The 24,830-nt window shown below is 50.0% G+C and overlaps 13 protein-coding genes across 13 annotated transcripts; 7 read left to right on the top strand and 6 right to left on the bottom strand.

Moving 5' to 3' along the window:
• Positions 1 to 49: 49 nt before the first annotated feature.
• ZIM17 (Zim17p) lies at positions 50 to 568 on the top strand (the record flags this gene model as incomplete). Its single annotated transcript, XM_076682047.1, has 1 exon — positions 50 to 568. The coding sequence occupies one exon, from the start codon at positions 50 to 52 to the stop codon at positions 566 to 568; it is 519 nt and encodes a 172-aa protein (XP_076544004.1).
• Positions 569 to 924: 356 nt separating this feature from the next.
• TRVA0_001S08724 (WD40 repeat domain-containing protein) lies at positions 925 to 1,881 on the top strand (the record flags this gene model as incomplete). Its single annotated transcript, XM_076682046.1, has 2 exons — positions 925 to 1,134; positions 1,189 to 1,881. The coding sequence occupies 2 exons, from the start codon at positions 925 to 927 to the stop codon at positions 1,879 to 1,881; spliced, it is 903 nt and encodes a 300-aa protein (XP_076544003.1).
• Positions 1,882 to 2,154: 273 nt separating this feature from the next.
• Positions 2,155 to 2,990, top strand: RFA2 (Rfa2p; the record flags this gene model as incomplete). The annotated part of the gene is made up of 2 exons (XM_076682045.1): positions 2,155 to 2,161; positions 2,212 to 2,990. 2 exons carry the CDS (start codon positions 2,155 to 2,157, stop codon positions 2,988 to 2,990), a joined length of 786 nt encoding a protein of 261 aa, XP_076544002.1.
• A 122-nt stretch (positions 2,991 to 3,112) lies between these two features.
• On the bottom strand, positions 3,113 to 7,393 carry IRC20 (E3 ubiquitin-protein ligase IRC20; the record flags this gene model as incomplete). Its single annotated transcript, XM_076682044.1, has 2 exons — positions 3,113 to 3,443; positions 3,504 to 7,393. 2 exons carry the CDS (start codon positions 7,391 to 7,393, stop codon positions 3,113 to 3,115), a joined length of 4,221 nt encoding a protein of 1,406 aa, XP_076544001.1.
• A 1,002-nt stretch (positions 7,394 to 8,395) lies between these two features.
• On the top strand, positions 8,396 to 9,787 carry ERG4 (delta(24(24(1)))-sterol reductase; the record flags this gene model as incomplete). Its single annotated transcript, XM_076682043.1, has 1 exon — positions 8,396 to 9,787. One exon carries the CDS (start codon positions 8,396 to 8,398, stop codon positions 9,785 to 9,787), a length of 1,392 nt encoding a protein of 463 aa, XP_076544000.1.
• A 281-nt stretch (positions 9,788 to 10,068) lies between these two features.
• LCP5 (small subunit rRNA maturation protein LCP5) lies at positions 10,069 to 11,016 on the bottom strand (the record flags this gene model as incomplete). The annotated part of the gene is made up of 1 exon (XM_076682042.1): positions 10,069 to 11,016. One exon carries the CDS (start codon positions 11,014 to 11,016, stop codon positions 10,069 to 10,071), a length of 948 nt encoding a protein of 315 aa, XP_076543999.1.
• An 819-nt stretch (positions 11,017 to 11,835) lies between these two features.
• TRVA0_001S08614 (alpha-N-acetylglucosaminidase) lies at positions 11,836 to 14,052 on the top strand (the record flags this gene model as incomplete). Its single annotated transcript, XM_076682041.1, has 1 exon — positions 11,836 to 14,052. The coding sequence occupies one exon, from the start codon at positions 11,836 to 11,838 to the stop codon at positions 14,050 to 14,052; it is 2,217 nt and encodes a 738-aa protein (XP_076543998.1).
• Positions 14,053 to 14,581: 529 nt separating this feature from the next.
• NSA2 (rRNA-processing protein NSA2) lies at positions 14,582 to 15,414 on the top strand (the record flags this gene model as incomplete). The annotated part of the gene is made up of 2 exons (XM_076682040.1): positions 14,582 to 14,584; positions 14,635 to 15,414. 2 exons carry the CDS (start codon positions 14,582 to 14,584, stop codon positions 15,412 to 15,414), a joined length of 783 nt encoding a protein of 260 aa, XP_076543997.1.
• Positions 15,415 to 16,167: 753 nt separating this feature from the next.
• Positions 16,168 to 16,890, bottom strand: TRVA0_001S08570 (uncharacterized protein; the record flags this gene model as incomplete). The annotated part of the gene is made up of 2 exons (XM_076682039.1): positions 16,168 to 16,714; positions 16,766 to 16,890. 2 exons carry the CDS (start codon positions 16,888 to 16,890, stop codon positions 16,168 to 16,170), a joined length of 672 nt encoding a protein of 223 aa, XP_076543996.1.
• A 193-nt stretch (positions 16,891 to 17,083) lies between these two features.
• TRVA0_001S08548 (uncharacterized protein) lies at positions 17,084 to 17,980 on the bottom strand (the record flags this gene model as incomplete). Its single annotated transcript, XM_076682038.1, has 1 exon — positions 17,084 to 17,980. The coding sequence occupies one exon, from the start codon at positions 17,978 to 17,980 to the stop codon at positions 17,084 to 17,086; it is 897 nt and encodes a 298-aa protein (XP_076543995.1).
• A 782-nt stretch (positions 17,981 to 18,762) lies between these two features.
• TRVA0_001S08526 (uncharacterized protein) lies at positions 18,763 to 19,374 on the bottom strand (the record flags this gene model as incomplete). Its single annotated transcript, XM_076682037.1, has 1 exon — positions 18,763 to 19,374. The coding sequence occupies one exon, from the start codon at positions 19,372 to 19,374 to the stop codon at positions 18,763 to 18,765; it is 612 nt and encodes a 203-aa protein (XP_076543994.1).
• Positions 19,375 to 19,969: 595 nt separating this feature from the next.
• Positions 19,970 to 20,833, top strand: TRVA0_001S08504 (uncharacterized protein; the record flags this gene model as incomplete). The annotated part of the gene is made up of 1 exon (XM_076682036.1): positions 19,970 to 20,833. The coding sequence occupies one exon, from the start codon at positions 19,970 to 19,972 to the stop codon at positions 20,831 to 20,833; it is 864 nt and encodes a 287-aa protein (XP_076543993.1).
• A 162-nt stretch (positions 20,834 to 20,995) lies between these two features.
• TRVA0_001S08482 (alpha-N-acetylglucosaminidase) lies at positions 20,996 to 23,344 on the bottom strand (the record flags this gene model as incomplete). The annotated part of the gene is made up of 1 exon (XM_076682035.1): positions 20,996 to 23,344. The coding sequence occupies one exon, from the start codon at positions 23,342 to 23,344 to the stop codon at positions 20,996 to 20,998; it is 2,349 nt and encodes a 782-aa protein (XP_076543992.1).
• Between the last annotated feature and the right edge of the window lie 1,486 nt (positions 23,345 to 24,830).

The following is a 24,830-nucleotide window of genomic DNA, read 5'->3' as shown; positions in this document are numbered from 1 at the left end:
AAACAAGTAGCCACAAGAAGGATCGAATCAATACTATTGAACCAAAATCATGCTGCCGCGATTACTATACAGGTCAGTAGCCAGAAGAGGAGTCCAGTCTGTTCGCATTGTGAGGCCAGTGTTGGCTAGAGCAACATTCGTATCACTCCCACGCAACCTTCGGGCTTTTGGTACCAGTACAGTTAGATTGAATGAAAAGGCCGATGAGCCCAAGTGGACCAAAATCGGCGAGATCAAACCACAGAAGCCTCAGTACCAATTGTCATTTACGTGCAAGAAATGCTCCACACGATCGACACATGTTATTTCGAAACAAGCTTATCACAAAGGCACGGTTTTGATTGAATGTCCGGGGTGCAAGAACCGACACCTTATTGCGGATCATCTAAAAATCTTCTCTGATAAGAGAATCACTTTAGAGGATATCATGGCTTCGAAAGGCGAATCGATTACGAAGGGAACAATTAGCGCCGACCAGCTCGAGAAAGGGGGTGATATGGAATGGGAGGAGATACCAGAGTCCTTGGCTGAAAAAATGGGCAAATCCGATAAAGATAATAAGGAATAGAAAGATCCAATTTAATTTATAATGTACATAAGTTAGTCATATATATATAGTCTTTTAACAGGTCTCTACTTGAACTATTGAGGTTAGTACGAAATACAGCAACAATTGTGATTTCAGAGAAGCTTCAGTGTTGATTCCACTTTATGATCATTTGTTATATCACACGGCACTTCCTATATAATAAAACAATATGGATTCTTGTCATCATCTTCTCTTTTGAGGTAAAAAACTTACTAAAACGTGAAAAAGTGGTGGAAAAAAAAGAAGAAGCATTGAGTGAAAAATTGGCGGTTTTATAGCATTGTCGCGCGCACCCACCAATATAATCATCGACTGGCGCCCTACTATGATACACCATGGTACTAATAGAACAGAGTAGGCTCATCGATGCTCACTCTGGGGCTATCCATGTAGTCAAGTTCAATACGAATGGCAACTATGTTCTTTCAGGTGGGCAGGACAGGACTGTAAAGCTGTGGAATCCAAGGACCAAAAAGCTCATAAGCTCTTATCATCTTCACAATAGAGAAGTGCTTGATCTTTCGATCAGTTATGACGGAGAGAAGGTGAGTACCACTAAATCCTATACTTATGGAAACGATTTGCTAATTTAAAGGTAGTTTGCTTCGGTAGGTGGTGATACTACTGCGTTTCTGTGGGATGTTTCCTCGGGAAAGACTGTCGCGCGCTTTTCAGGCCACTTGGCGCGAATAAACTCGGTTAGCTTTAGCGCAGATGCCTCAATTATTGCTACCGGATCGTTTGATACAACTGTAAAGGTGTGGGACTGTAGATCGAGAGGAACAAAGCCAATCCAGACGTTTGACGACGCCAAGGACAGTGTATCAAGTGTTATAGTATCTACGACTGAGCCTCAGATAATCTCGGGATCAGTTGATGGAAGGCTGAGGTTTTACGATGTGCGCAATGGTCAGCTAACAACAGATGTTGTTGGGCACCCCATCACTGATGTTGTAGAGTCTCGTAGTGGGCAAGCCATTCTAGTGTCGACCCTAGACTCAAGTATCCGTTTATTTAACCGCGCCGATGGATCAATGGTAAAGAAGTTCCAGGGCCACAAGAACTCCCAGTTAAAGCTGAATGGGCTTGCCTTCTTTGATCAGGATAGCCGTGTCGTGTCTGCATCAGAAGACGGGTATATTTGCATCTGGGATATGAATGGCTCATTAGAGCGAGTCAAAACTGCCTCACATGCCATTGGCGCCAAGGCTTTTGCCCTGGGATCAAATTCTAGAAACGAACTAGCTAGTTCTACGACTTCAGGGGACATACAAGTGTGGAAACTGTCGTAACCTACTATATATATTTTCAACGAAGATTCATTAGCTTATGCCGTTATATATTGTATACTAAGTCAAATCTTTTACTAGCTAGCTGTAATACATCCATTGGAGCCGATCACTTATTCGTGAGTGACATAAAACGCGTTACGGAATTTGGGTGGGTAATTGATGGTGTTAATTAAGACGCGTGTCGCGTGGCGTGGCGCGTTCCCAACGACTAAAAGCGCGTTTTTCAAATTTCACCACCAAACCAGCTCATAATTCTGTTATTTATTAAACAATATGTCGAGTAAGTGATTTGAAAACTCTTTATAACACGATTTGCTAACTTCTTCGTAGCCTTCGATAACCAAAGTGGTGGATTCTTCTCTCAGGGCGGCCAGTCGAGCCAGAGAAAGGAAACTGTTGCCAGCATCCGTCCGGTGACTATTAAGCAGATCAACGAGTCAAGCGAGCCTCTGCCTGATTCCGACACTCACATTGATGGAGCTCCTCTAGGAAAAGCATCCATCGTGGCTCAGGTTAGATCCGTGGCAGCCAACATGGGCAACTTCATGTACAGAGTCGAGGATGGCACGGGATCGTTAGAATTCAAGGTGTGGTTGGACAAGCATGGCCGAAGAGGTGGTGGCGATGATATGGATGTTGATGCCGGAGAGGACGAGAGTGAGTTCAAGCCAAACGATTACGTTTCGGTTGTTGGATCGGTGCGAGTCTTCAATGGCAAGAACAGTTTCAACGTGAACAAGATTAGAAAGGTTGAGGACTTCAACGAGATTACTTGCCACATTGCCAAGTGCATTGCTGCGCATCTGCATTTTACAAAGGGCTCGCAAGATAGTGCAGCTGCATCGAACGCCAATGGCAATACGGCTGCTGCTAACACTAACACTGGTGGTAGCGAGCTCTTCGTTGCTGGTGCCGCGTTGAGCAATAACGTACAGCAGCAGATTTTTGCTGTTCTTAAGAACGGTCCTCAGGATACTGGAACCCATGTTGAGGAGATTTCGCGAAAATTGAACATGAAGCTGGCGGATATCATGAGAGAGGTGGAAGAAATGGAAGGAAACGGTGCCTGTTACCAGGGTGAAGACAACCACTACCTTCCAGTGGAGTAATTCGTTAGCTAATTTTTAAGACCTATTATGCCGGATTAGTTTACTATTTATCTCATGATAGAGTGATTGGCCTGTTGTAACCAGTAAGATACTTAACTATAATTACAGTTATATAACATTCGTCAAGCGTTTCTGAATCGTTCAATTTGGCGGTAAAGGATATCACGGGCAACATCAGAATCGACCGTCTCACCGCCCTCTTTCGAAGCTTCAATTATAACTTTGTCCTGTTCCGTCAACTGTTCATTATCATTTCGGTGCTGGAGTCTCTGCTCGCAGGCAATTTCCATTATATCCACTTCAACAGTATCCTCCATGACGAACGACCACACTGTAGTGGGTCTAGTCTGTCCAATTCTGTGGATTCGAGATATGGCCTGTAATTCGATATCTGGATGGAGAACCGGCTCCACAAGGAACAAGTGAGTGGCGTTAACTAACGTCAACCCGGCACTTAAAAACTAGTTAGCAACAAACATGTAACAAAAAAAAAAGAAAGGCAATATAACATACGATTGTGACTTCGTGTGCAGTAAGTAACATGCAACATTAGGGTCGTGTGTGAATCTCGCAGTTCCTTCTTTGCCCATGGTGAATTCAATTTTGTTTCGCCTTAGCGCTTGAGCAATCTTGTCGAGCATGGACGACCACAGCGAGAAGATCACCACCTGGGTATTCGGATCAATGCTTCGGAGCCAAATTACTGCCGCAACGATATGGTCAATTTTGGATCCAAATCTTTGGTTGTCCTTAAAGTGCGCAGCTGAATTGATCTCGTCCAAAGTAGACTTGTGAATTGTCCTGTAAACCCGATTCACTGCCGACCTAATTGGCTCATCCTTGACAACTCCAATGTGACCGGCAAGTATTTCAGCGTCCTCTTCGGTATCTGATTTGCTAGGTTCGTCAACAGAGTCTTGATATTCAGGCTTGATCTGCTTCTTTCCTGCGTTTACCTTGTATCGATAGAGATCTTTGTGACCAAGCTTTGTTCTACACATTGGGCAGCTTCGGGAGTGCTTGTTCCAAGCATTCATACAGGGCAAGCAGAACTCATGTCCACAGCTCGTCCACACGCACCATTCTATCTCCATGTCACAGATAGTGCAAATCTTACTCTCGGCTCCGTCAGAGTTCATTCGAATTCTCAGGCCATCCAGATACGCAACTCGAGAATCCACCTTGCGGATTTCTCTCTCGAGATGGGCGTTAGCCAGCTTGGTACTTGCAATTCTCTGGGTCTCCTTCGTTTCATCAACCACATCTGCCTCTGGAAGAGGATCCTCCGTAACTTGGTCACTTAATGCCTGCAGCTGTCGATAATACTCCAATCTGGAGTTGTAGCAGGTGTTAAACAACGTCACATCTCGCTTCAAGTGGTCGATGAGTTTGGTTTGAGATGTAACAATCTCGTGAAGGTGTGAGGCACCAGTGTGTATCTCGGAGCCTGACTGGGCATCCTGCCCGGAATACTGCTGCAGGTTCAGCCATATCCCTCTCAAGGACGTGCCTTGGCCATGAAGAGGTCTCATCAGCATTCGCTTTTGCTCCAACTGGGACTCGAGTGCATCAGGATCGTCGGAAACTTTCTGGCGCTTCCTCTTCTTCGTCTCCTTCGTCTCCTTTTCCTTTTGCGAATTCTTATGACTGATAGACAGGTCTGTGCCAGTGACGGCAAATTGACGATCGACAATAGCCTTCTGCAGCACCGTTAAATACTGAAAAGCATATTCTTGGCTGTCAAGAGATGCTTCATACTCCTCACCGGTTGCTTCGTTAGACTGTTCTACTAATCGAGTAGTGAGGTTCTTTTTCACTTCAGTGGCAAATTCAAGGATCATCTCAAGCTGGTCATTCAGCTTTTGCTCCAAGAGGTTCAACTGAGTGAACAGAACGTGGGATTTCAGCCGCGATCCAATTCTGACTATGGCTGATTTGTCAAACTTGTCGGAAAAAATGTACAGTTTGCTCAACCGGTCCGTCTCGTACATTGCGCGTTCAATCGAACTAGATAGCATAATTTGACGCAATGACTCGGCTCTGCCATAGTACTCTTCTTCCAGCAACTTTTCGCGTTCGATTAGCTCCTCATCCTTTGGTTTGGGTTTGAGGTCGGGGTCAACCTGCTCACCATTTTCGTCGACTGCCTCCTCACGTGCACGGATTCGATAGTGCGCTGTTGCGACAAAGAAGTAGCATCGGTGAAGCAGCTCAACCCATGATCGGAAGCGGATTGAGCTAGTGGCCGTATTGTCCTTTATCTTGCGGAGTCTTTCAGGGCTCTCCCAATTGTCTTTAATCACGTCTTCGACTTCCTTGGTAGTTTTACTATACCATTTCAAAGCTTCTGTGGTATTCTTCAGTCTGTCGTACGATTGCCCAATAGAGAGTTTGTTCACCTGCAGCTTTCGATATGTGGCAAAATAGTCTGATCGAATCTGATCAAGCATGCCATCTAAGATTTCTGCGGTTGTTGATGCATTTTGCATTTGCAAGACAGTTGATCGCTGACCAATTGCGGCGTGACCGCAAATCTGCCTTAATCGCTGCAGCCAGAAGCTCATCTCATTAGTGGCGGTCGAAGTAAACATGTGTTCGTACTTGAAGCCCTCAGAGTAGGCATCTAGATTGCAGCTGCGAATAAAGTTCTTAAACACATACTCGTAGCCGTTCTCTTCGACAACATTTAGCCTCAGTGGTACAAGAACGTGATGCTGCTCTGGCAGTTTGATATCCTCTTGAACCATGGACAGTGTATGTCTAGTAGCAGAGTTACTCCAGAACCTCCGGAACTCGTCAACATGGCGTGTGAGGCGGTCCCAGATACGTGGCCTGGTAGCAAACGGCTCATACCGCAAGAAGCTCACGAGTGCCTTTAAATTTGTAAGAGTACCTTTAATCGGGGTACCTGTAATGCCCCAAGCGTGAGCTCTGGGGATGGTCGTCGCCACGGTGGCGCAGTGGCTAGCTCTGCTGCCTACCATCTGAACCTCGTCTAGAATCACCCTCCAGAAGTGCTGTTGGACTAGCGGCGACCGTAGTCCCTCGACGTCGCGTCGCTTTTGAACCACGTGCGAACGAACATTTCGAACTTCTGGATCATATTGAACAAACGGTAGCTCCGCAGAAATAACTTGATAGGTAGTCACCACGATATCGTATTCGCTCAGCTCTTCACCAGTGCTGTAGTCCTTTTTGCCGCGTCCGAAATACCGCCTCACTGTCAGGGTTGGAGTATGCGTTTGGATTTCGCCGATCCATTGGTCAGCAATAGTCTCCGGGCACACGATGAGAGTAGTCTTTACTGCAGGAAGGTTTCTCTCAAGAACGTCGTCCCAAGGCATTGTGCCTTTTTGTTCGGCAGGGAACTTGTTGAGAAGAACAACTGATAGCGTCTCGATTGTCTTACCAAGCCCCATTTCTTCGGCCAGCAACAACTTTGCGCCTCTCTGGTACTCTCGATTGAATTCGGCGACACACTGTCGGTAGACTTCTTTGGTACAGACTACTCCTAGAATCGTGTTGACCCAGTAGTCATCATTAATTGGGTGCCAGCCATACACTTGTTCGGATTCAGAGCCTTCTTCTTCAGGAGTCAGTCCAACCAGCTTTCCCGAACTGTCTAGCTTCTTCCCTTCTTTATTGAGTAACCACTTTACAGTCCCCATCTGGAATTTGAGAAGCTCACAGCTCATACCGGGAATAACCATCTTCTCATTTACATCGCCTCTGCGATCTTTGGAAACGCATTCGTAGAAGTCCTGCACAGTTGCTTTCTTCGGATTGCTTTCTAGCAGAATATCCAGCCGTTTGAAGGTCACATTATCCATCGCAACGCCAATTGGCAGACTGCGTTTAGCGACAAAGGACACACAATATCTTATCGTACCAGTGAACTCCATGTTGCCATAGGCGTCACCAATATACACCATTTCCAGCCGCGGTGGAGAGTAGTGGATCAAGCCCCGTCCTCCTGGCTTCGAGAGCCCCAAGGATTCCAGCTTCAGCAAGTCCATTCTGATCTGACGGAACTTTATAGCATGTAGCTTAAACAGCGTTGAATGTGCGGTACTCACGAGATCAGAGCCCTTTCTTCGTTTCTTCGTAGCAACCTTAACTTCGAACCGAGTTGGATCATTCTCGTCCATTTCCAGCTCTACATCGGCACTCAGAACAGTGTCCCCTTTCTCTATCTCCAGTTTCGGATATTCCTTGGACTCTAACGGATAGTAGAGTCCAAGATCTATGCTATTACTCAGCACCGGCACCAGATCAACGCTATCATCGGTCTTCGCAATGCCGTTCACCGGGGTCCCCGTCTCCGCTACAAGCTTTCCCAGCAGCTCGACATCGCAGTCGGTGATATGGGGCCTGTCGAGCTTGTACAGAGTATCCGAGTCCATCGTACGAGCGCCTGCTCCATAGATTGGCCACAAGATCAGCGATATGCGTTACTCCAGTGCGCTATCTATGTCTGGTCTGCGCGCGCGCCGGTTTGAGCCGCACACTGAAATTTCCCTATCACCACCGCTAAACTGCCAAACGGGGGTATGGGGGCAGAGCCCCCAACTACGGGAACTCGAGGGCTGGCCCTCAAATGCACGCTCTGTCTGATGTGATTGGGGGGACCAGTCCCCCCAGACCCCCCTGGGGCTCCGCTACGCGGAGGTGTGGTTGACTTGAGGGTGTTGTTACGCATTGTAACTGGAGTTTTGTTTCATTTTGGGAGTAAATACTGCAGTGTGACGAAAACTTTGTTACGTTGTAACCAGTCATTGTTGCAGAAATTTTGTTACGAAGTAAGTAGCAATCTCTTGTTTGACAGTATACTGTATCGCATCTGTGCTATCTGAAGGTATATTTAGGATGCAGCCGTGTGAAGATATTATCATAAGTAGCTGTGGTCAGCTAAATTGAGCGGCCGGCCAGTTTCCATTTGACCAGCGAGCAGGGTCTAGCCAGTAATAGTCCAGTAGTTCGTATTGTAATTAAAGTACTATAGTTGGTGGCTTCAAGCCGTAATAACGTATTAGACAGGCTAAGGACTAAATTGATACGCGCGGAACGTTACCTGTCTAGACCTGTAGGTCCTAACTCATGCAACTAACCCGGCATCTGATTAACGCACTCCGACTCCGGTTCCTTGGCGGAGAACATGTCAAACCGAAACCCATAAAGCGGCATAATTGCAGGCCAAAGCCGTAAAATTAGCCAAAATACGGCAATACCGCTATGCTTTGTCGGTGGTGCCGTAGGGCCATCGTTTGGATCGTTTAGGCCCCCGGCATCCCGGAACATTGTCTGGGCCGAGATCGACGATCGTGAGGCTGCAACCAGGGGGAATTTTTCACATAAAACCCACCAGACACCGCGAAACATCGTTTTACGTGTAAGCGAACGGAACCATGTCGTCTTCTGCTGAGAAAGAGAAGCAGCAGCTCAGGGCCGCGGCCAAGAGAGACCCCACCAAGCTCTCGGGCCCAATTGAGTACGAGTTTGGCGGTCCTATTGGCAACGTAGCCATGATGATCGGCTTCCCTGCCCTCATGTGGTACATGTGGGCCTGCTACTACTACAATGACTGCCAGCTCATGTTCCCCGAGGAGAATGAGGCTATCCTCGACTTCGTCAAGCGGCTCTACGGCTACTGCTACGAGAACGCTTACCCGACTTGGTACGCTTGGAAGATCGAGTGGGGCTTCCTCCTCTTCCAGATGGTCAACTACGCGACACTGCCAGGCATTTGGAGCAAGGGCATGCCAGTGCCGCACCTTGGTAACAAGCCGCTTGACTACTACTGCAATGCCGTGTGGTCTCTGTACTTCTCTACTGCTGTGGCCCTTGCCCTGCACTTCTCGGGCCTGTTCGACCTGTCTAACCTGATTGACCACTTTGGCGAGATCATGACTGTGGCGATTATCAGCGGTTTCCTCTTCTCGTTTGGTGTGTACTTCACCGCGCTATTCAACGGTACTGCTGTGCGAATGACCGGGTCCCACATCCACGATTTCTTCATGGGTGCCCCGCTCTACCCGCGAATTGGCATCATTGATCTCAAGATGTTCTTCGAGGTGCGACTTCCATGGTTCACACTCTACTTCCTGTCTCTGGCTGCTGTTCTCAAGCAGTATAAGGAGTACGGTTACGTGTCGAACCAGGCCCTGTTCGGCCTCTATGGTACGTGGCTCTACGCCAATGCTTGCGCCAAGGGCGAGGAGCTTATTATCACGTCCTGGGACATGTTCTACGAGAAGTTCGGTTTTATGCTCATTTTCTGGAACATCGCTGGTGTGCCGTTCACCTACTGCTTCAACACTCTGTACCTTGCCAGCCGAGATCCGGCCGTGTATCAGCACTCTATTGGCTACAACGTGTTCCTGTGGGTCTTGATTTCTGTCGCCTACTACTTCTTTGACACTGGCAACAGTCAGAAGAACTCGTTCCGACAGCAGCTTGCAGGAACCCTCAAGATCCGAAACACCTTCCCACGATTGCCATACCAGGTTGTTGAGAACCCCAACTACCTCAAGTGCAAGAACGGTAAGTCCCTGTTGACCGATGGCTGGTTCAAGTACGCCCGAAAGGCGCACTACACTGCTGACTTCACTCAGAACCTGTGCTGGGCTCTTAACACTGGCTTCGTTTCGCCACTTCCGTACTTCTACCCAGTTTTCTTCTTCTTCATGATTCTGCACCGAACCAAGCGTGACTTTGAGAAATGCGCTGAGAAGTATGGCGACGACTGGGAAGAATACAAGCGACGATGCCCGTATATTTACATCCCTTATGTATTCTAAGTCAATTGTACTATACATAGATCGAATAGACGATTCTCGATCATTTGCTAAAGCCCGCTTTGCTAGGGATATTGGTAGCAATGGTTAGATATACTGGGGCCAGCCCCCAAACCCCTGTAGCTCCGCTTCGCGGAGGTTCGAGGCGCCTGTAACGAAGTTCCAACATGCGGCTGTAACTACATGACTGGCTCGCCCGTTATTACGCAAATAATAGCAATCATAAAGGCCACTAAACATTAACAGATGAACATGTTTGAATACAATTACAAAATGTTAGTGAATTAATCCCTTCTCTGCCGCTTCTTAGTTCGCTCCCACACGCTGGCACCTTTCCTCCGCTTAGTAGCCGCAGCAATGTCGTCCGATTTATTAGTCGTGAATCCCCAGTCTTCGCCAAAGAAGTTCTTGCCATAGGCGTCTCGTTGTCGCTGTCGCGCAGCCTTTCGCTCTTGCTTCTTCGATGTCGTAACAATTCGCGTAAAGTTGTTCTCCTCGTACCGGTCGATCTCCGCCTGCTTCTTGCTGTCCCGCTCGGTTCGCTCGCCACCACGTCCGTGGTCCATAATCGTACTGCCGATAGACGGCTCGGCGACAGGCGCCACAGAGGTCTGTCGCAGATACTCCTCCATAGTGGCGTTCTTCCGTCTTCGCGATGCCTTGGCGTCTCGATCCTTGGCTTCCAGGCTGACCGGAGCGATCTTTGGCACTTCGTACTTGGTTGGCTTTGCGGAAGCTTCTTCCTCTTCCCTCGACGGTCTCTTGATGCCGGTAGTTGAAGAGACCAATGCATTTGGGTTTGGCTTGTAGTTCAGAGTATCGTCGTCAGAGTCGCTCTCCTCGCCATTCTGAGCGGCCTCGGCCTCGCCAGAGGCCTGCAGCTCTGCATCCTGCTTAGCCTTGAAGTTCGCTCGAAGCACCTTCTCGATCTGATATGCAATTTTGGCCTCCAGGCCCTTGACACCCTTCTCCAGCACAACTCGCTGGGTAATAGACCCTTTGACCGCCTTATCCATGACTTCCTTGGTGTCTTTCTGCGATCTGGCGATCTGAGATGCCGCGATCAATGCAATGTTCTGGAGATATGATAGCATAGCATGGTTTTTGAGCGAAAGCAGCGAGATCCCCTCGGCAGACCCTTCGATAGCCTCTTTAGGGACACTCTTCTGTTTATCCAGCCCGTCGGATATGCTGTCTACCGCACTGATTATGCTTTTCAGCTGTGAATCCATTTTTTTTAGTGCTTCGATAAGAAAATTTCAGGCCTGTCAATTTTTTTTTTGAATTTTCAACCACCCCGTGCGGCTGAATCATCGGCCCACTAAAACTATCACCACAACCGCTTCGTAGCATTACCAGGGGTAATTTCTACTCGCGCAAGCTCTACAGTAGCCGTGCAAAAAAGTACCGGTGACTGTAACTATTTGGGTATTGGCGACTTTCCAATTTATTGATATACATATAAGATGGTTTCCTGGCAATTTTGAAGCTTGGTCATGAATTGATTGAACGATGAGGAGACGCTATAGCTCAGGCTAAGAGAGGTTCTCTCCGTTCCTCCAATTACAAAAGGATATTACAGGTAAATCTTTGGAAGCATACTCATGATTGATGATAGTGTATTTTTGTATTGCAGCATTGTACAACAGGTACCATTGCAGCAATATGCTGGCTGAATGCTACCTGGTTATCATCGCAGTGTAACAACGCAGCACACGCTCTAACAATACTACCATTACTACTACTGTACTGTACTGTGCCGTATAAAATATGTAAAATGCATACATAGAGGGGTTTTCGGCGAAAGATGGAATTGAGATCGACAACATGTGGGGGATGATGGGCACAAAGTCTGAAGATGTGCGCTCCGATCTACGCGTATCACCTACCGTCCGCGGTACCGGCCCAGTGGTTTATAAAAGACAAGCAGCCATTGCTTTGTCGGAGTGCAATACCCGCAGCAGGTACATGATTAAACCGTTGAACTATATTTCTAGACCGCATCCAATTACAATAATATCCCTAATTTTAGTCACTGGATATCCAAAGTGATGAAGTTTTTGGCCATAGTGGGGCTCTGGTTGGTCAGCTCAGTGGCGGCAGCAGCCGACGATAGCGTAAACTTGACCGGGTTGAACGACCTGGTGAAACGACGGCTGCCAGCCCATGCCGACAAAATTGAGTTCGAGCTTGACCCATTGCTCAATCCCGAGGCGTTCGACGCATATAAAGTCGAGACAAACGGATCGTCTCGAATTCTAGTTACTGGAACCACTAAAAGTGCCCTAGCATTCGGCCTTAACACCTACCTCGAAGACTATGCCAATGCCTCTATATCCCTCGCTTATTCCTCCCTCGATAAGATTCAAGAGCTACCGCCCCTAGAGTCGCCAATTGAGGGCCAAGCGCAGGTCAAGTACAGATATCTGTTCAACACGGTGACTTTTGCATATACTACTGCCTTTTACTCCTGGGAGGACTGGGAGTATATGCTCGACTGGGCGGCTCTTCACGGTGTTAATCTGCCGCTTGCCTGGGTCGGTTATGAGGCATTGCTCATGGAAACGTTCCAAAAGTTTGGTCTCAGCCAAGACGAGATCATGACTTTCTACTCTGGCACTGCGTTCCAACCGTGGAACCGATTCGGCAACATCAAAGCCGCTTGGAACGGAACTGTAAGCGATAGCACGCTCCAAGACGCGCTAGAAATGCAGAAGCAGCTAGTGCCGAGAATGGTTGAGCTGGGCATGACTCCAATTCTGCCTGCCTTTACCGGGTTTGTTCCCGATGCGCTTGCTGAGCATTATTCCGATGCTAATATCGTCGTTAGCAAGGGCAGCTGGAATCGGTTCCAGGAAGAATACGGGTATATTTCGTTTCTGGACCCGCTAGACCCACTGTTCACTAAGCTCCAGAAAGACTTTATTCAGCGACAGAAGCAGTATTACGGCGACGTGACAACATATTACACTCTCGATCAGTACAATGAGAACTCGCCCCTTCAGAAGGACACTGACTACCTGCGGAACGTTTCCAGGGGCACTATTTCGTCGTTGAAGGCGGCAGACAAGGACGCCATTTGGGTTGCCCAAGGATGGCTGTTTTACTCGAGCATGAGCTTCTGGACGTCTGACCGTGTCGCAGCCTACCTGTCCGGTCCCGAGTCTGGAGACATGCTTGTGCTTGATCTTTTCTCCGAGTCCGAGCCCCAGTACGAGCGGACGAAGCAGTACGGCGGACAGCCGTGGATCTGGTGTGAATTGCACGACTACGGAGGGAACCAGGGTCTTGAGGGCAATTTGGATGTCTTGACGAAGAACTTCACCGAGGCACGGAAAACGCAGGACAAGCTATCGGGCGTAGGACTGTCACCGGAAGGGTTTGAAGGCAATGACATTGTCTACCATCTTCCTCTCAAGCAAGCGTGGTCTAAGGAACCCGTTAACATTGAAAGCTATGTCAAGGCGTATGTCTCGAGCCGATATGGACCAGGTGATGTTCCCGAGGAGATGACAGAATACTGGCAGCGGCTTGTTAACCTTGTGTACATGAATGACAACCGCAACGTTACTGCCGTGCCCAAGTCTATCTTCGAGATGCCTCCGGCTATCTGGGGTCTAACGAACCGAAACGGACACCATCCCACTAGGCTTTTCTACAATGCCAGCGATTTCCAAGCGCTATGGCGTGAGATGGTGGACTTTGTGTTGGATAACGAGGAGCTTCTCGAGCAAGAGCATGTGCATTATGATATGGTTGATATTACACGGCAGATGTTTGCCAACATGTTCCTCGACCAGTACAATGACTTTGTCAAAGCGGTCAATAGGACGCATATGTCTGAATCGGAGATTGTCTCCAAGGGGCGGCCAATGCTGACGACGCTGGATATTCTAGACTGGGTGTTGTCTACTGACAAGAACTTCCAATTGTCTGAATGGATTAATGCCGCACGGGACCTTGCCGAGGGCAACGAGACCATTGCAGACTTTATGGAGTTCCAAGCGAGAAACCAGATCACGTTGTGGGGGCCTCTTGGTGAGATTGATGGGTACGGATCAAAGCAGTGGTCGCAGCTGATTTCTGGTTATTATCGGCCATTGTGGAGCATGTTTATTGATTTTGTTAGCAAGGGTCTTTATAAGACGGAGAAGTTTGAGTCGTATTCTTGGGATTTCAAGAAGCAATGGCAGCATGAGCAGCTTTCAAAGAGACCCAACCTGTTCCGGCTGAACGACGTCTTGCGAATTATTAGACATAACCTTTAAATATTACAATTGTATTAACAGGACCTTTTTAATATTAATCACCAGGCTACAATCAAGCTACAAGTTCTGAATGTAAGGGAAACCTATGATGTAGCTTTACTAGTAAAACACCGGATCCAAATACCACCCACAATTCCCTCGAAGACATTCCACTACTAGTACTAATGAGGGAATCAGCTCCCCCTCCTTGGGGCTCCGCTACGCAGAGATCTGATTGATACGGGAGCTCGAGGGCTGGCCCTCGAAGACTACTACTAATATTAACATAACTAATAAAAACTCATTAAAGTGTACATTCAATGTCTTGGTTGTTGTTGTACTGTATTGGTTATAGCACGCTTCACTGGTCGTTGGTTGGTGATAAAAAATTACCCGGCAGAACATGGGTTAGGGTTTTACACACCACCTGAAATTTTTTTTATCAGCGATTGATCTTTAGGCACGTTAGATCAAGACCTCTTAGATATATCATTTATTTATATAAAAAAAACTCAGGCAGTTTTTTTGACTAACCTATATATATTTAATCATGGTGAGTAACCCGCAAACTATAACCAGCGAACTTAGCTAACCCCCCATAAGCCTCAAAACGAGTATATCGAGCAGCATATCAAGCAGCATGGTCGAAGACTCGACTATGAAGAGCGAAAGCGAAAGCGGGAGGCCCGAGAGGGCCACCGAATCGCCAAGGACGCGCAGAACCTGCGTGGCCACCGAGCTAAGATGTTCAACAAGAAGCGATACTCCGAGAAGGTGGAGATGAGGAAGAAGATCAAGCAGCACGAGGAGTCCAAGGTCAAGGGCCCCAGCAAGCCACAGGAGGACACCGAGGCTCTGCCTACCTATCTTATGGACCGAAAGGACCCCAACTCTGCCAAAGCATTGTCTACGTCCATCAAGCAGAAGCGTCTAGAGAAGGCTGAGAAGTACAGCGTGCCGTTGCCCAAGGTGCGAGGTATCTCGGAGGAGGAGATGTTCAAGGTCATCAGGACCGGTAAGAGTAAGACCAAGTCATGGAAGCGAATGATCACCAAGCACACATTTGTCGGCGAAGGGTTCACGCGACGACCCGTCAAGCTTGAGCGAATCATCCGGCCCAGTGCATTGCGACAGAAGAAGGCCAACGTTACACATCCAGAGCTCGGCGTCACCGTTAGCCTGCCCATTCTCTCCGTCAAAAAGAACCCCCAGAGCCCTATGTACACCCAGCTGGGTGTCCTCACCAAGGGTACTGTCATTGAGGTGAACGTCAGTGAACTCGGCTTGGTAACCGCCGGCGGTAAGGTCGTCTGGGGCAAGTATGCCCAGGTCACTAACAATCCGGAAACCGACGGTACCGTCAACGCTGTCCTTCTCGCTTAATCTGCATGATATACAATTTTAGAAATAATCTAACGGTAATGACCCTTCAACTACTTCCTCACTACTTCCTTGGGGGCCAGCCCCCAAACCCCCGTGGCTCCGCTTCGCGGAGGGATTCAATTCTCTTTTTACACCAATTATCCGCATGGACAAGTACAGTAGTGTCGCTATTTATATTGGAACAGTTACCATTAGCGGTATTACATCAACGGGCTGTTATTCTTGTATGGGACGGGACTGTCACGGTTTGTTACAAACTCCCAGTTACACGTAACAAACCGTAACAAGCCGTAACAAAACAGAGACAAACTCCCAGTAGCAGGGCTACCTACAAGTAACCCGGTACCCCTCTGGGGCTCCGTTTCGAATATCGATTGCGTTACGGCTGTGCAGAGATTGCTTGTTACAGATCTCTCTGCGAAGCTGAGCCCCGGGAGCGCCAAGACTGGCCCTCGAATACACATTCTTTACCCAGCAATTGGAGGGGCCAAATCCTCCTTGGGTTCGCTACGCGGAGATGTATACGTTCAATTGGGTTAAGCCTCCTCCGCGAAGCGAAGCAACGGGGGCTGGCCCTCGAATAAGCATTCTCTACCTAGGAATTGGGGGGGACTGGATTGGGATCTGGTTGATATTGACGGGGGGGGGGGGGGGGGTTTGGGGGCAGAGCCCACAACTACGGGAGCTCGAGGGCTGGCCCTCGAATACACCATTAGAGCTAATGCAATTGGAGATATAGTTGATTTTCTAGAGTTACTGGTTCTTCTTTTGAGGGGAAACGTCCGAACGGATGCCCTGGATGTGCTTGATAACCTTGTAGGAGATACAGACGACCAAAGTAGAGACGGCAAAGATAAGCGCGCGGTATCGCGTGTCGACAATCGCGAAAAGCGGGTACGGGAAGAACCCGTTCTTGGAGAAAGTATGGTGCACCCAGATCCAGTACCCGACAGAAAGCGCACCAAACATGGGGATTGCCTTGACCGTAGGGAGCGACCACCTCTCGCCGTAGAAAACAACATCCATCAGCAGAACCAGGGCTGGAGCAGCATGCATTGACATGTCCAGCCACAAAGGTGGGACTATACCGATTTCAGGGTCAACCAGCAGCGACGCATCAATCGTCTTGACCGTCCAATAAAAGATACTAATGAGGAACTCGGCTGGTGTAGCCAGTAGCACCAGTGTGTCCTTGAGCTTGAATAGGGCATTTATTCCGGTCAGAACGGACAGAATCCCCACTACTTGGGCCGCAAGAGCGACCGAGAGACCCAGAATGGTCAGGTACTGGAAGTGTGACCTACGTCGTTAGTTTCTCTCTTCTACGGCTATACTCAGACCAACTACGTACCCATAGGACTCGGTGATGGGTGTCTTGTGCTCCTCCATGAGGACGTGGAAGACCCTACCAAAGAGCACAGCGCTCGGGACATAGAGCATGAGCTGCGACACTGCGTTGATGGTTCGAGACGACATTTACCGTTCCAGACGAGGCGCATCGCATGCTTTAATACCCCCCGGTCGGCCCCTCGGAACCACCCAATCACCACATGAATCCTGCAAGCCACTTTGAAGCCACATGAAAACCCCTAAAAAAGCGTCGCATGATGAGATATGGACCGATAAATAACCGGCCGGTCGTGTTAATAAATACAGAAAGGGTTACGGATTACTGCGGCGACTGCGACTGGTGCGGCGAGTACATCATGTGCGGCGCAGCGTGCATTGGTGGTGAGTGCGCGCCGCCAGGGGACGGATAGGGGCTTGACGCCGCATGGGCCAGCGACGTGAGCAGGTTTTTGGTGACAGAGTCCGGCGGCGGCTGGTCAACGACAGCGCGCTTCTTGCCACCGCGCTTGGGGATGTAATCCTCCGGGTGGAGGCGCCGAATGTGCTGCTGCTTGTGCGTCGAGGCCTTGGGGCCCTTGAAATTGCGCCCACAAATGGGACAGTCTTCCGACTTGAACTGCGCCGACGTGTTTGTGCTTTGTCGCGTCGCCGGCAGGTATTGTCGCGGCGGGCGCCCCGGGCCCGGGCGTGGCGGGGGCGCCGTCGGCGTGTGGGCCATTGCGGCGGGGCTAGCAGCCGCACGCGGTGCGGCAGGCTGCGGCGGGGTGACCACCGGCTTTGGCACGTACTGGGGTGCCGCCGGGACCGCCTGGGGCGCGGTGGCTACAGCGGGCGTGCTCACAAGCGGCGCGACAAGGCTGGGGTCTGCGGCTTTTTGCAGCTTGGGCGATGCAATGTTGGCTGTCTCGTACCCGGGCAATGGCGTACCCGCGTTTCCCAGCGGCGTGTTGAAGCTGAAGCTGCCATACACCAGGTTTTCGTACGCCGACGCGACGTTGGACGGCTGCTGGTACCCGCCGATAGCACCGCTCTGCCCGCTTGACACCGTCGCCGATGCCGTTAGGTAGTTGTGTGTTATGCGCACGTTCTCGACATAGTCTTTTGGTGGTGGAGGCGGGTACGGAAACAGGTTAAGCGGGTCTTTTTTGTCCAATGGCTGCTCGCCTTCGGAATGCAGTTTGGCAATTGCGACCTCCGTCACTGTGGCCTTGGACATGGCTAAGCTTTCTATTTTTCCGCGCGCGGGATCAATTAAAACGCGCTTTGCTCCTTCGCGACTCGATCGGGATATCAAATGGGACAAATGCGATTGCAGTATGGCAATCAAAACGTAATGTTCAAAGGGCAGTTAATTGTCGGGAGAAAAGATGGATAATGTGGCCATGTCAATTTTTTTTTTTTTGTTTTGCCTTGTGCTGGGAGTTTACCGTTGGGACTTCTCGTCTGCGCACGCGCTCGCGCGCCCCACATCACCAAACCCCGATACGCCGCACACCGTGAGGCGTACCATTCCGAAGTCAATTGCAGCGGCATCCAATCTCTTCTACTGCAATACACATAGTGGAATATTTACGAAGGATAGTATAACTAGTTGCTTGATAAAAGAATTATAAAATAACCGACAAATTCATTCTAATGTGATATGTGTCGGCCCCATCAACCAAAGGTTTTTGATTTTCGTTGATTTGTTGTACCTACCATTTCGTTACATCAACCAGATCTCCGCGCAGCGGAGCCCCAGGGGGGTTTGGGGGGACTGGTCCCCCCATGAGTACACCTTCGATTGACTTGGGGGCCAGCCCCCAACCCCCGTAGCTCCGCTTCGCGGAGGAGTACAGTACTAGACGGCTAAATACCGTATGTAATAATGATAATACCTATGTTGTTGAAACGTCTGCTTAGCCTGATGTGCTATATAAGCCTTACTTGGTGACACAGTTGCAATGGGTTCGAAAAATTCATTCATTCTATTTGATATATGCAAAGAGGTTAGGATGCTTAGAAAGTGACCCGGCTGACGGTCTCGTAGAAAGCCTTGCCCTGGGCGGCGACAATCTCGAGCTCAAGGTCGCTTGGCTGTCGAGAGCCATCTGGGCCAGCAAAGGTGCCCGCGCCCCATGGGGAACCACCATGGACCTCCTGGAGGTTGGTGATCTGAGCAAAGGCGTGAGTGTAGCCGAATGGCACGTAGATGATGCCGTGGTGGGCAAGAACAGACATGGAGGTGAGCACAGTAGTCTCAGCACCAGAGTTTGGGGAGCCGGTGGAGACGAAGAAACCAGCATACTTGCCAGAGAGCTTGCCAGCAGCCCAGAGACCGCCAGTGGCATCCCAGAAGGCCTTCCACTGGCCTGGCATGGTGCCGAATCGGGTTGGAACACCGAACAGGAAGGCATCGTATTGGGCAAGAGTGTCTGGAGTAGCGACTGGGTCCTCGGACTTTGGTGGGGCATGGAGCAGCTTGAGAACGTCCTCAGTCAGGGTCTCTGGAACCTGAAAGAGGTCTGCGGAGCCGCCAGCGGCCTTAATGGCCTTCTGAATAGCAAGGGCCAGGGTTCGAATGTGGCCGTAGGTAGAGTAGTACAGAATGGCGATCTTTGGACCAGACATTGTTGCTAGAAGAGTTGATTTCAAGTGTTGTTGATGTACTCGATGGTTATTTGAGCAAGGGGATATGACCCCTTTATATATCGTGCATCTCCTTCAATGCTTCCTAAGCATTTATGATTTGAAATTTCCGAAATTTCACTTTTCTGTCTCAGATTGTTCAATTTTACGCAATGTTTCGGCGCGCCTATCTGCACCCGTCAGCATTACTAAAAAATTACATACCTACCTGTAGTGTTTTCATGGGGGGACCAATCCCCCCGAACCCCCCCCCCCCCTGGGGCTCCGCTGCTCGGAGAATCGCAGTAGTAATTGAATCCCTCCGCGAAGCGGAGCTACGGGGGTTTGGGGCTGGCCCCCAAGTCAATTGAAGTCAGTGTATTCATGGGGGGACCAGTCCCCCAAACCCCCCTGGGGCTCCGCTACGCGAAGAATTTGTTGAAGTAAATTGGATCCCTCCGCGAAGCGGAGCCACGGGGGTTTGGGGGCTGGCCCCCAAGTCAGTTGAAGTGGAGTATGTGATCTTGGTTACGGAGTGCGGCTGACGGAATAATTTAGTTCTGCAGGTGTCTTGGTGATGACCCCCCGTTCGGACAAAATGACGGGAGAGGAGTCCAAAGAAATAGTGCAGGAGATAGATGATGTCAGTAGCCGCATGAGCGCCCTGATAGAGCAGATGTCGTCCTACGGGACGAGTGCTGTGGCCTCGCAGGCGACCCAGACCGGATCAGACCTGATAGTTACCCCGGCCCTGCCCACGACCAACCCGACCTGGACGCACGATTTCAACTATGGAGAGCCGGATGTGCCGTGGATCGGGATCATAACAAGCGCAGAGAAGTGCGGGTATAACCAGGACGATACTGGTGAAATTCCGGCTCCATTGGGGGTGCTCAAGATTGAGTCCCGAGGAGACGACGACGTGCTGGAGTTTCTCATTCGCATAGAAATGGAGATGCTGCATCAGTTCGTGCCGTATAAAGTGTGGCCTAAAGCATTAAAGCAGTATCTTGGTGGGGTGTTTGCCAAACGGCTGGAGAAGTGCGGTACTGATGTTGATTGGGTCACTGCTGTTACCGCAGTGCTTGGCGAGGACAGAGAGTACTTTTGCACGGAGAGAGCCAAGGTACTCGCTATGTGGCGTCCTATGACTGGCGAGCCGATGAAGAGGGCCATTGGCCGATTCCACCACCAGAGCATTGGTGTTCCGTTCTGGATGATGCCGCCCAAGTTCAGGCTAAACATCATGCTCAATGCGTTGGAGCCCTACTTCCCTGATAAGGTGAAAGAGGTCCGAGGCATGGTCCAGAATAACATTTCCATGTGTTATCGAATACTTGAATCAGCGGCGCCTTCGGACTATGTTTTTTATGACCCTACCAGCCCGCTACCCAGTAGACCCATAAAACCCAGCCCCAAGGCCGCCAAAGTCGCCAAAGCACTCAAGAAAGCCAAGAAGTAACCGCATCCTCTGCGCAGCAGAGCTAGGGGAGCTCGAGGGCTGGCCCTCGAATACCGTCTTTCTCTAGTGCACTTGGGGGGACAAGCCCCCCCAAACCCCCCTGGGGCTCCGCTACGCGGAGATACTTGTCCATATTATTAATATTATCGTCGCTGTCGTTGGTTACATTCTGTCAAGGAGTTCCTGGAAGATCTCGAGAATATCGCCCTTGGGCTCGAACTCGGTCCACGACTCCCACTGCCATTCCTCCTCAAACTGTCGAATCTCCTGGCCAAACTCAGCGTTCAGCTCCTTAAACTCGGCCTTTTGTCCCACCACTAGGTTGCCCAGACTTCGGAACCAGTGCTGGACAATATTACCAGTTACTGGCTCCGACTCGGACAGGAATTCAAAGAAGGCATGCCACCGCTTGTAGTGGTAGGAACCCACCAGACCGGCCCAGGACTTGGCGGCGTAGTCATTAAGCTCCTCAGTCGGGCCCCAGATAGTAACCAGCTGTCGCGCAAGCATTTCCATGGGGTGCTCATTGCCTGGTGACAACTTCCGCGCCTTCTCGATCCACTCCCCAAGCAGGAAGTTCTTGTCGGTATACAAGACTCTGTCAACCTGGACTAGGATGTCCAGCAAGGCGTTGCCAAAGTCGGCAATACCGGCCTGGTTTGGAGAGTCGGCGAAGTACGCAGTAAACTCATTGTACTTGGCAAGGAACTCATTTGCAAGCACCTGCCGCGTGACGTCTACCAAATCGTAGTGGAAATGAGGGCTCTCGCGAACAAACTCGGGATTCGCAATAGCGAACTGGGCAAGCTCCTTCCAGAGGAGTGCCAACGCCTTAGTGTTGTAGTCAATTCGCGTTGGCTGGATGCCTGGCTTGTCTGAGATGCCGGAAAGAGCCGGTCGCAGCTCATAGATGGCTCGTGGAACAGAGTACACTTCCTTAGACTGGTCGTTGGTGTAAACGAGGTCAACAAGTTTGTGCCAGATATCAGTCAGCTGCTGTGGAACCTCGCCAGGTCCGTATCGCGCTTTGATGAAGGTGTTAATATAGCTAGAAAGATCCAATGGAGCAGTGGACCAAGCTTGGGCCAACAATGCATCGTAGACAATCTGGTTGCCTTCAAGACCCTCTGGAGCAAGACCAACTCCCTTGAGGTTTCCGTTCTGCTGTCGAGCCTTGGTGAAATCCTTAGTGAGAACCTGGAGGCTGCCATAAAGGCCCTGCGCTCCACCAAAGTCGTGAAGCTGACACCACACCCAGTCGTGGCCGTAGTAGGACTCGCCGCCCTTAACGCGGTTAACGTCAAACTGCGGAGCATGCTCCGAGTACAAGTCCAAAAGCAACACATCACCCTGGGTAAAGCCAGATAGGAAAGCCTCCACACGTTCCGTCGTCCAAAACTTGTCGTAGTAGAAGGTCCAGGTCTGCATGATGAGCTTGGAGTCGGGCAGAAGCTCCTTGATCGACTTGAGAGAGTTCTCGGAGACAGACTTTAGGTACTCCAGTGAGGTAGACAGAGGAGTGTTCTCATTGAATTGGTCAAGAGTGAAGTAGTCCGTGACCTTGCCGAGCTGCTGGTGCTGCTTGATGAGGAATTTCTTCTGGATCTCCGAAAAGAGCGGGTCAAGCGGATCAAGGAAGGTAGTCTTAGTGTTTTCCTCGGGGAATCCGTTCCAACCACTAGACTGGACGACGTTTGCCTCTGGATAAAGCTCGGTAATCTGCCGGGGAACGAACCCAGCCCACGATGGAAGCACTGGGCTCATGCCGAGATCAGCCATCCGAGCCACAAGATCTTTCTGTAACAACAATTGCTGCTTGGCCAGCACGAAATCGAACTGAGTGCCATTCCAGTTGCCCTGTACATTGCCAAATCGATTGAACGGAAGATACGGTTGGCCAGAGAAGAACTCGCCAAGGTGCTCTTCGGTGAACCCAAACTCCTTGAGGGTCTCAGACACGAGGTGTTCATATCCAACCCACGCCAACGGCAGGTTAACGCCGTGGAAAGCAGCCCAATCAATCAGCCGCTCCCAGTCCTTCCAATTGTAGAACGCGGTAGTATACGCGAAGGTAACCGTGTTCATAAAATACCGGTGCGGGACAACCGCAGACCCCGAGTAAACCTCGCACTCTCCGGACTCGTCGCACAGAGGAGGCAATTCTTCGAGCTTGTGCAGCGTCGAATTGGTCCACGATACAGAGACGTGACCGCGTTCTTCGAGGTAGCGATACAGCCCCGCGACCACGGCCGACTTAGTCGTCCCGGACACAGTGATTTTTTTGGATTTTGGACTCTGGACGATCGTGAAGGACTCTTCCTCGCTTATCGCCGGATCCACGTTGAAATCAATAATGTCCGCAAACTGGGGCATGTGTCTTTCCACGAGCATATGGAGCGGCTGGTTCCCCGGGAGCAGCGGGGTAGGCGCGTCCTCATCGTACACCTGTACGTCTGGCATCTGCGCCAGCATGGCGAAGAAGATCTTCTCGAACAACCACTGAAACCTCATATCGAAGGATCGGTGGAAATATAGGGGGTGGTTAACTCGGACGCGATATAATGGTGATGGGCCACTACGTGGAGGTTTGCTGCATCTCTCGTGTTCGGTGCCGTACGCCGTATGCATCGCCGCACATCTTTATCTTAAACACTCCAACGGCTTTAATTCCAGTACAATTATATATCCATTCAATCAATTGGATAGCTAGATCATGTCAAAGTCACCAGAACTGGTTCAGTTTAGGTATTTGGGGGAGAGTGTGTATATGGGGGGACCAGTCCCCCCAAACCCCCCTGGGGCTCCGCTTCGCGGAGAGATTGTAGATGCCAATTAATTGTCTTCTTTAGTTACACTACAAACCGTCCGCGAAGCGGAGCTACGGGGGTTTGGGGGCTGGCCCCCAAGTCAGTTGAAGTCTCTACTTAATGGGGTGACCAGTCCCCCCAAACCCCCCTGGGGCTCGGCTTCGCCGAGAGGCTCAGGCCATTCAATGAGCCGCATAAGGGTCCTCAGAATCGGCTCAGTTTGGGTATCTGGGGTGAGTGCATACAGCCCCAAAACGCCCCTGGGGGCTCGGCTTCACCGAGAGGCTCCAGCATTTAATGAGCCGCATAAGGGTCCTGTCATGGAAAGCCGGTCCGCGGGAGGGGGCTAGAACGACTTGTTCTTATCACCGCTAACCCCTCGGCCACGGCTTGTATATCCCGCCGCAAACTTGTGCGGCTCAAGTGTCTCATATCTGATCGTTGAGCCGCACGACTTTATGAGGGGACTTTCCGGCGGCTATGTCGGGATTATTAGGGCACACGATAATGAACGGGGTAGGCATGGAATCACGGTATTCCAGCGACAATTGTCACCAGCTCATCATTACAGCACGAAATAGTAGCTAAATAAAAAACGCATTTGGGGAGGGGGAGCGTCCGTGGGAAGGAGTTGCCCGTAATACAGTAGTGAGGAGAATAATAGAGTGTAGCACTACGTAGGATAAACCTTCGGAAAAATTTCGTCCGTTTGGCGGGTTCTATTACCGGCATGTAGGCAGGTTAGGTGCCCCGGATGCACTGCGGCTGACCAATCGGAGTGCGGCATCAGACACTTTTACCCGTTGAAGAAGTACCGGTAGGCGACGTGAAAAAAAAAAGAACGAAAGATCGAGAGATGGGGTGGTTTTCAAATATCAGATATGTATGAAATATGGATATGTATGAAGAAGTATATACGATCGTGAATAGATATTTTACGTATATCAATGAATTGATGAACATATTCTCCACAAAGGACGTTAGACGATCTAGATAGAATCCGGAATAGACTACCGGTAGCGGTAGTACAAGCGTAGTATACGTTGCCGGGCGCATGAGTCAAGAGCCCCTCTTTTGATGAAACCGATCTCTCCAGAGGCTTGCCGAGCGAGAGGCTCAGGAAATATTATAAATGTGGGCACGCAATCAGCGGCTGGATAATCGGATATATAAAATCCGCTTCCATCAGA

The sequence above is a fragment of the Trichomonascus vanleenenianus genome (assembly GCF_965637985.1).
Source record: "Trichomonascus vanleenenianus strain CLIB 3782 genome assembly, contig: TRVA0_001S, whole genome shotgun sequence".
Taxonomy (NCBI): Eukaryota; Fungi; Ascomycota; class Dipodascomycetes; order Dipodascales; family Trichomonascaceae; genus Blastobotrys; species Blastobotrys vanleenenianus.
The sequence above is the reverse complement of the archived record's forward strand: the minus strand, read 5'-3'. Positions and strand labels throughout refer to the sequence as shown.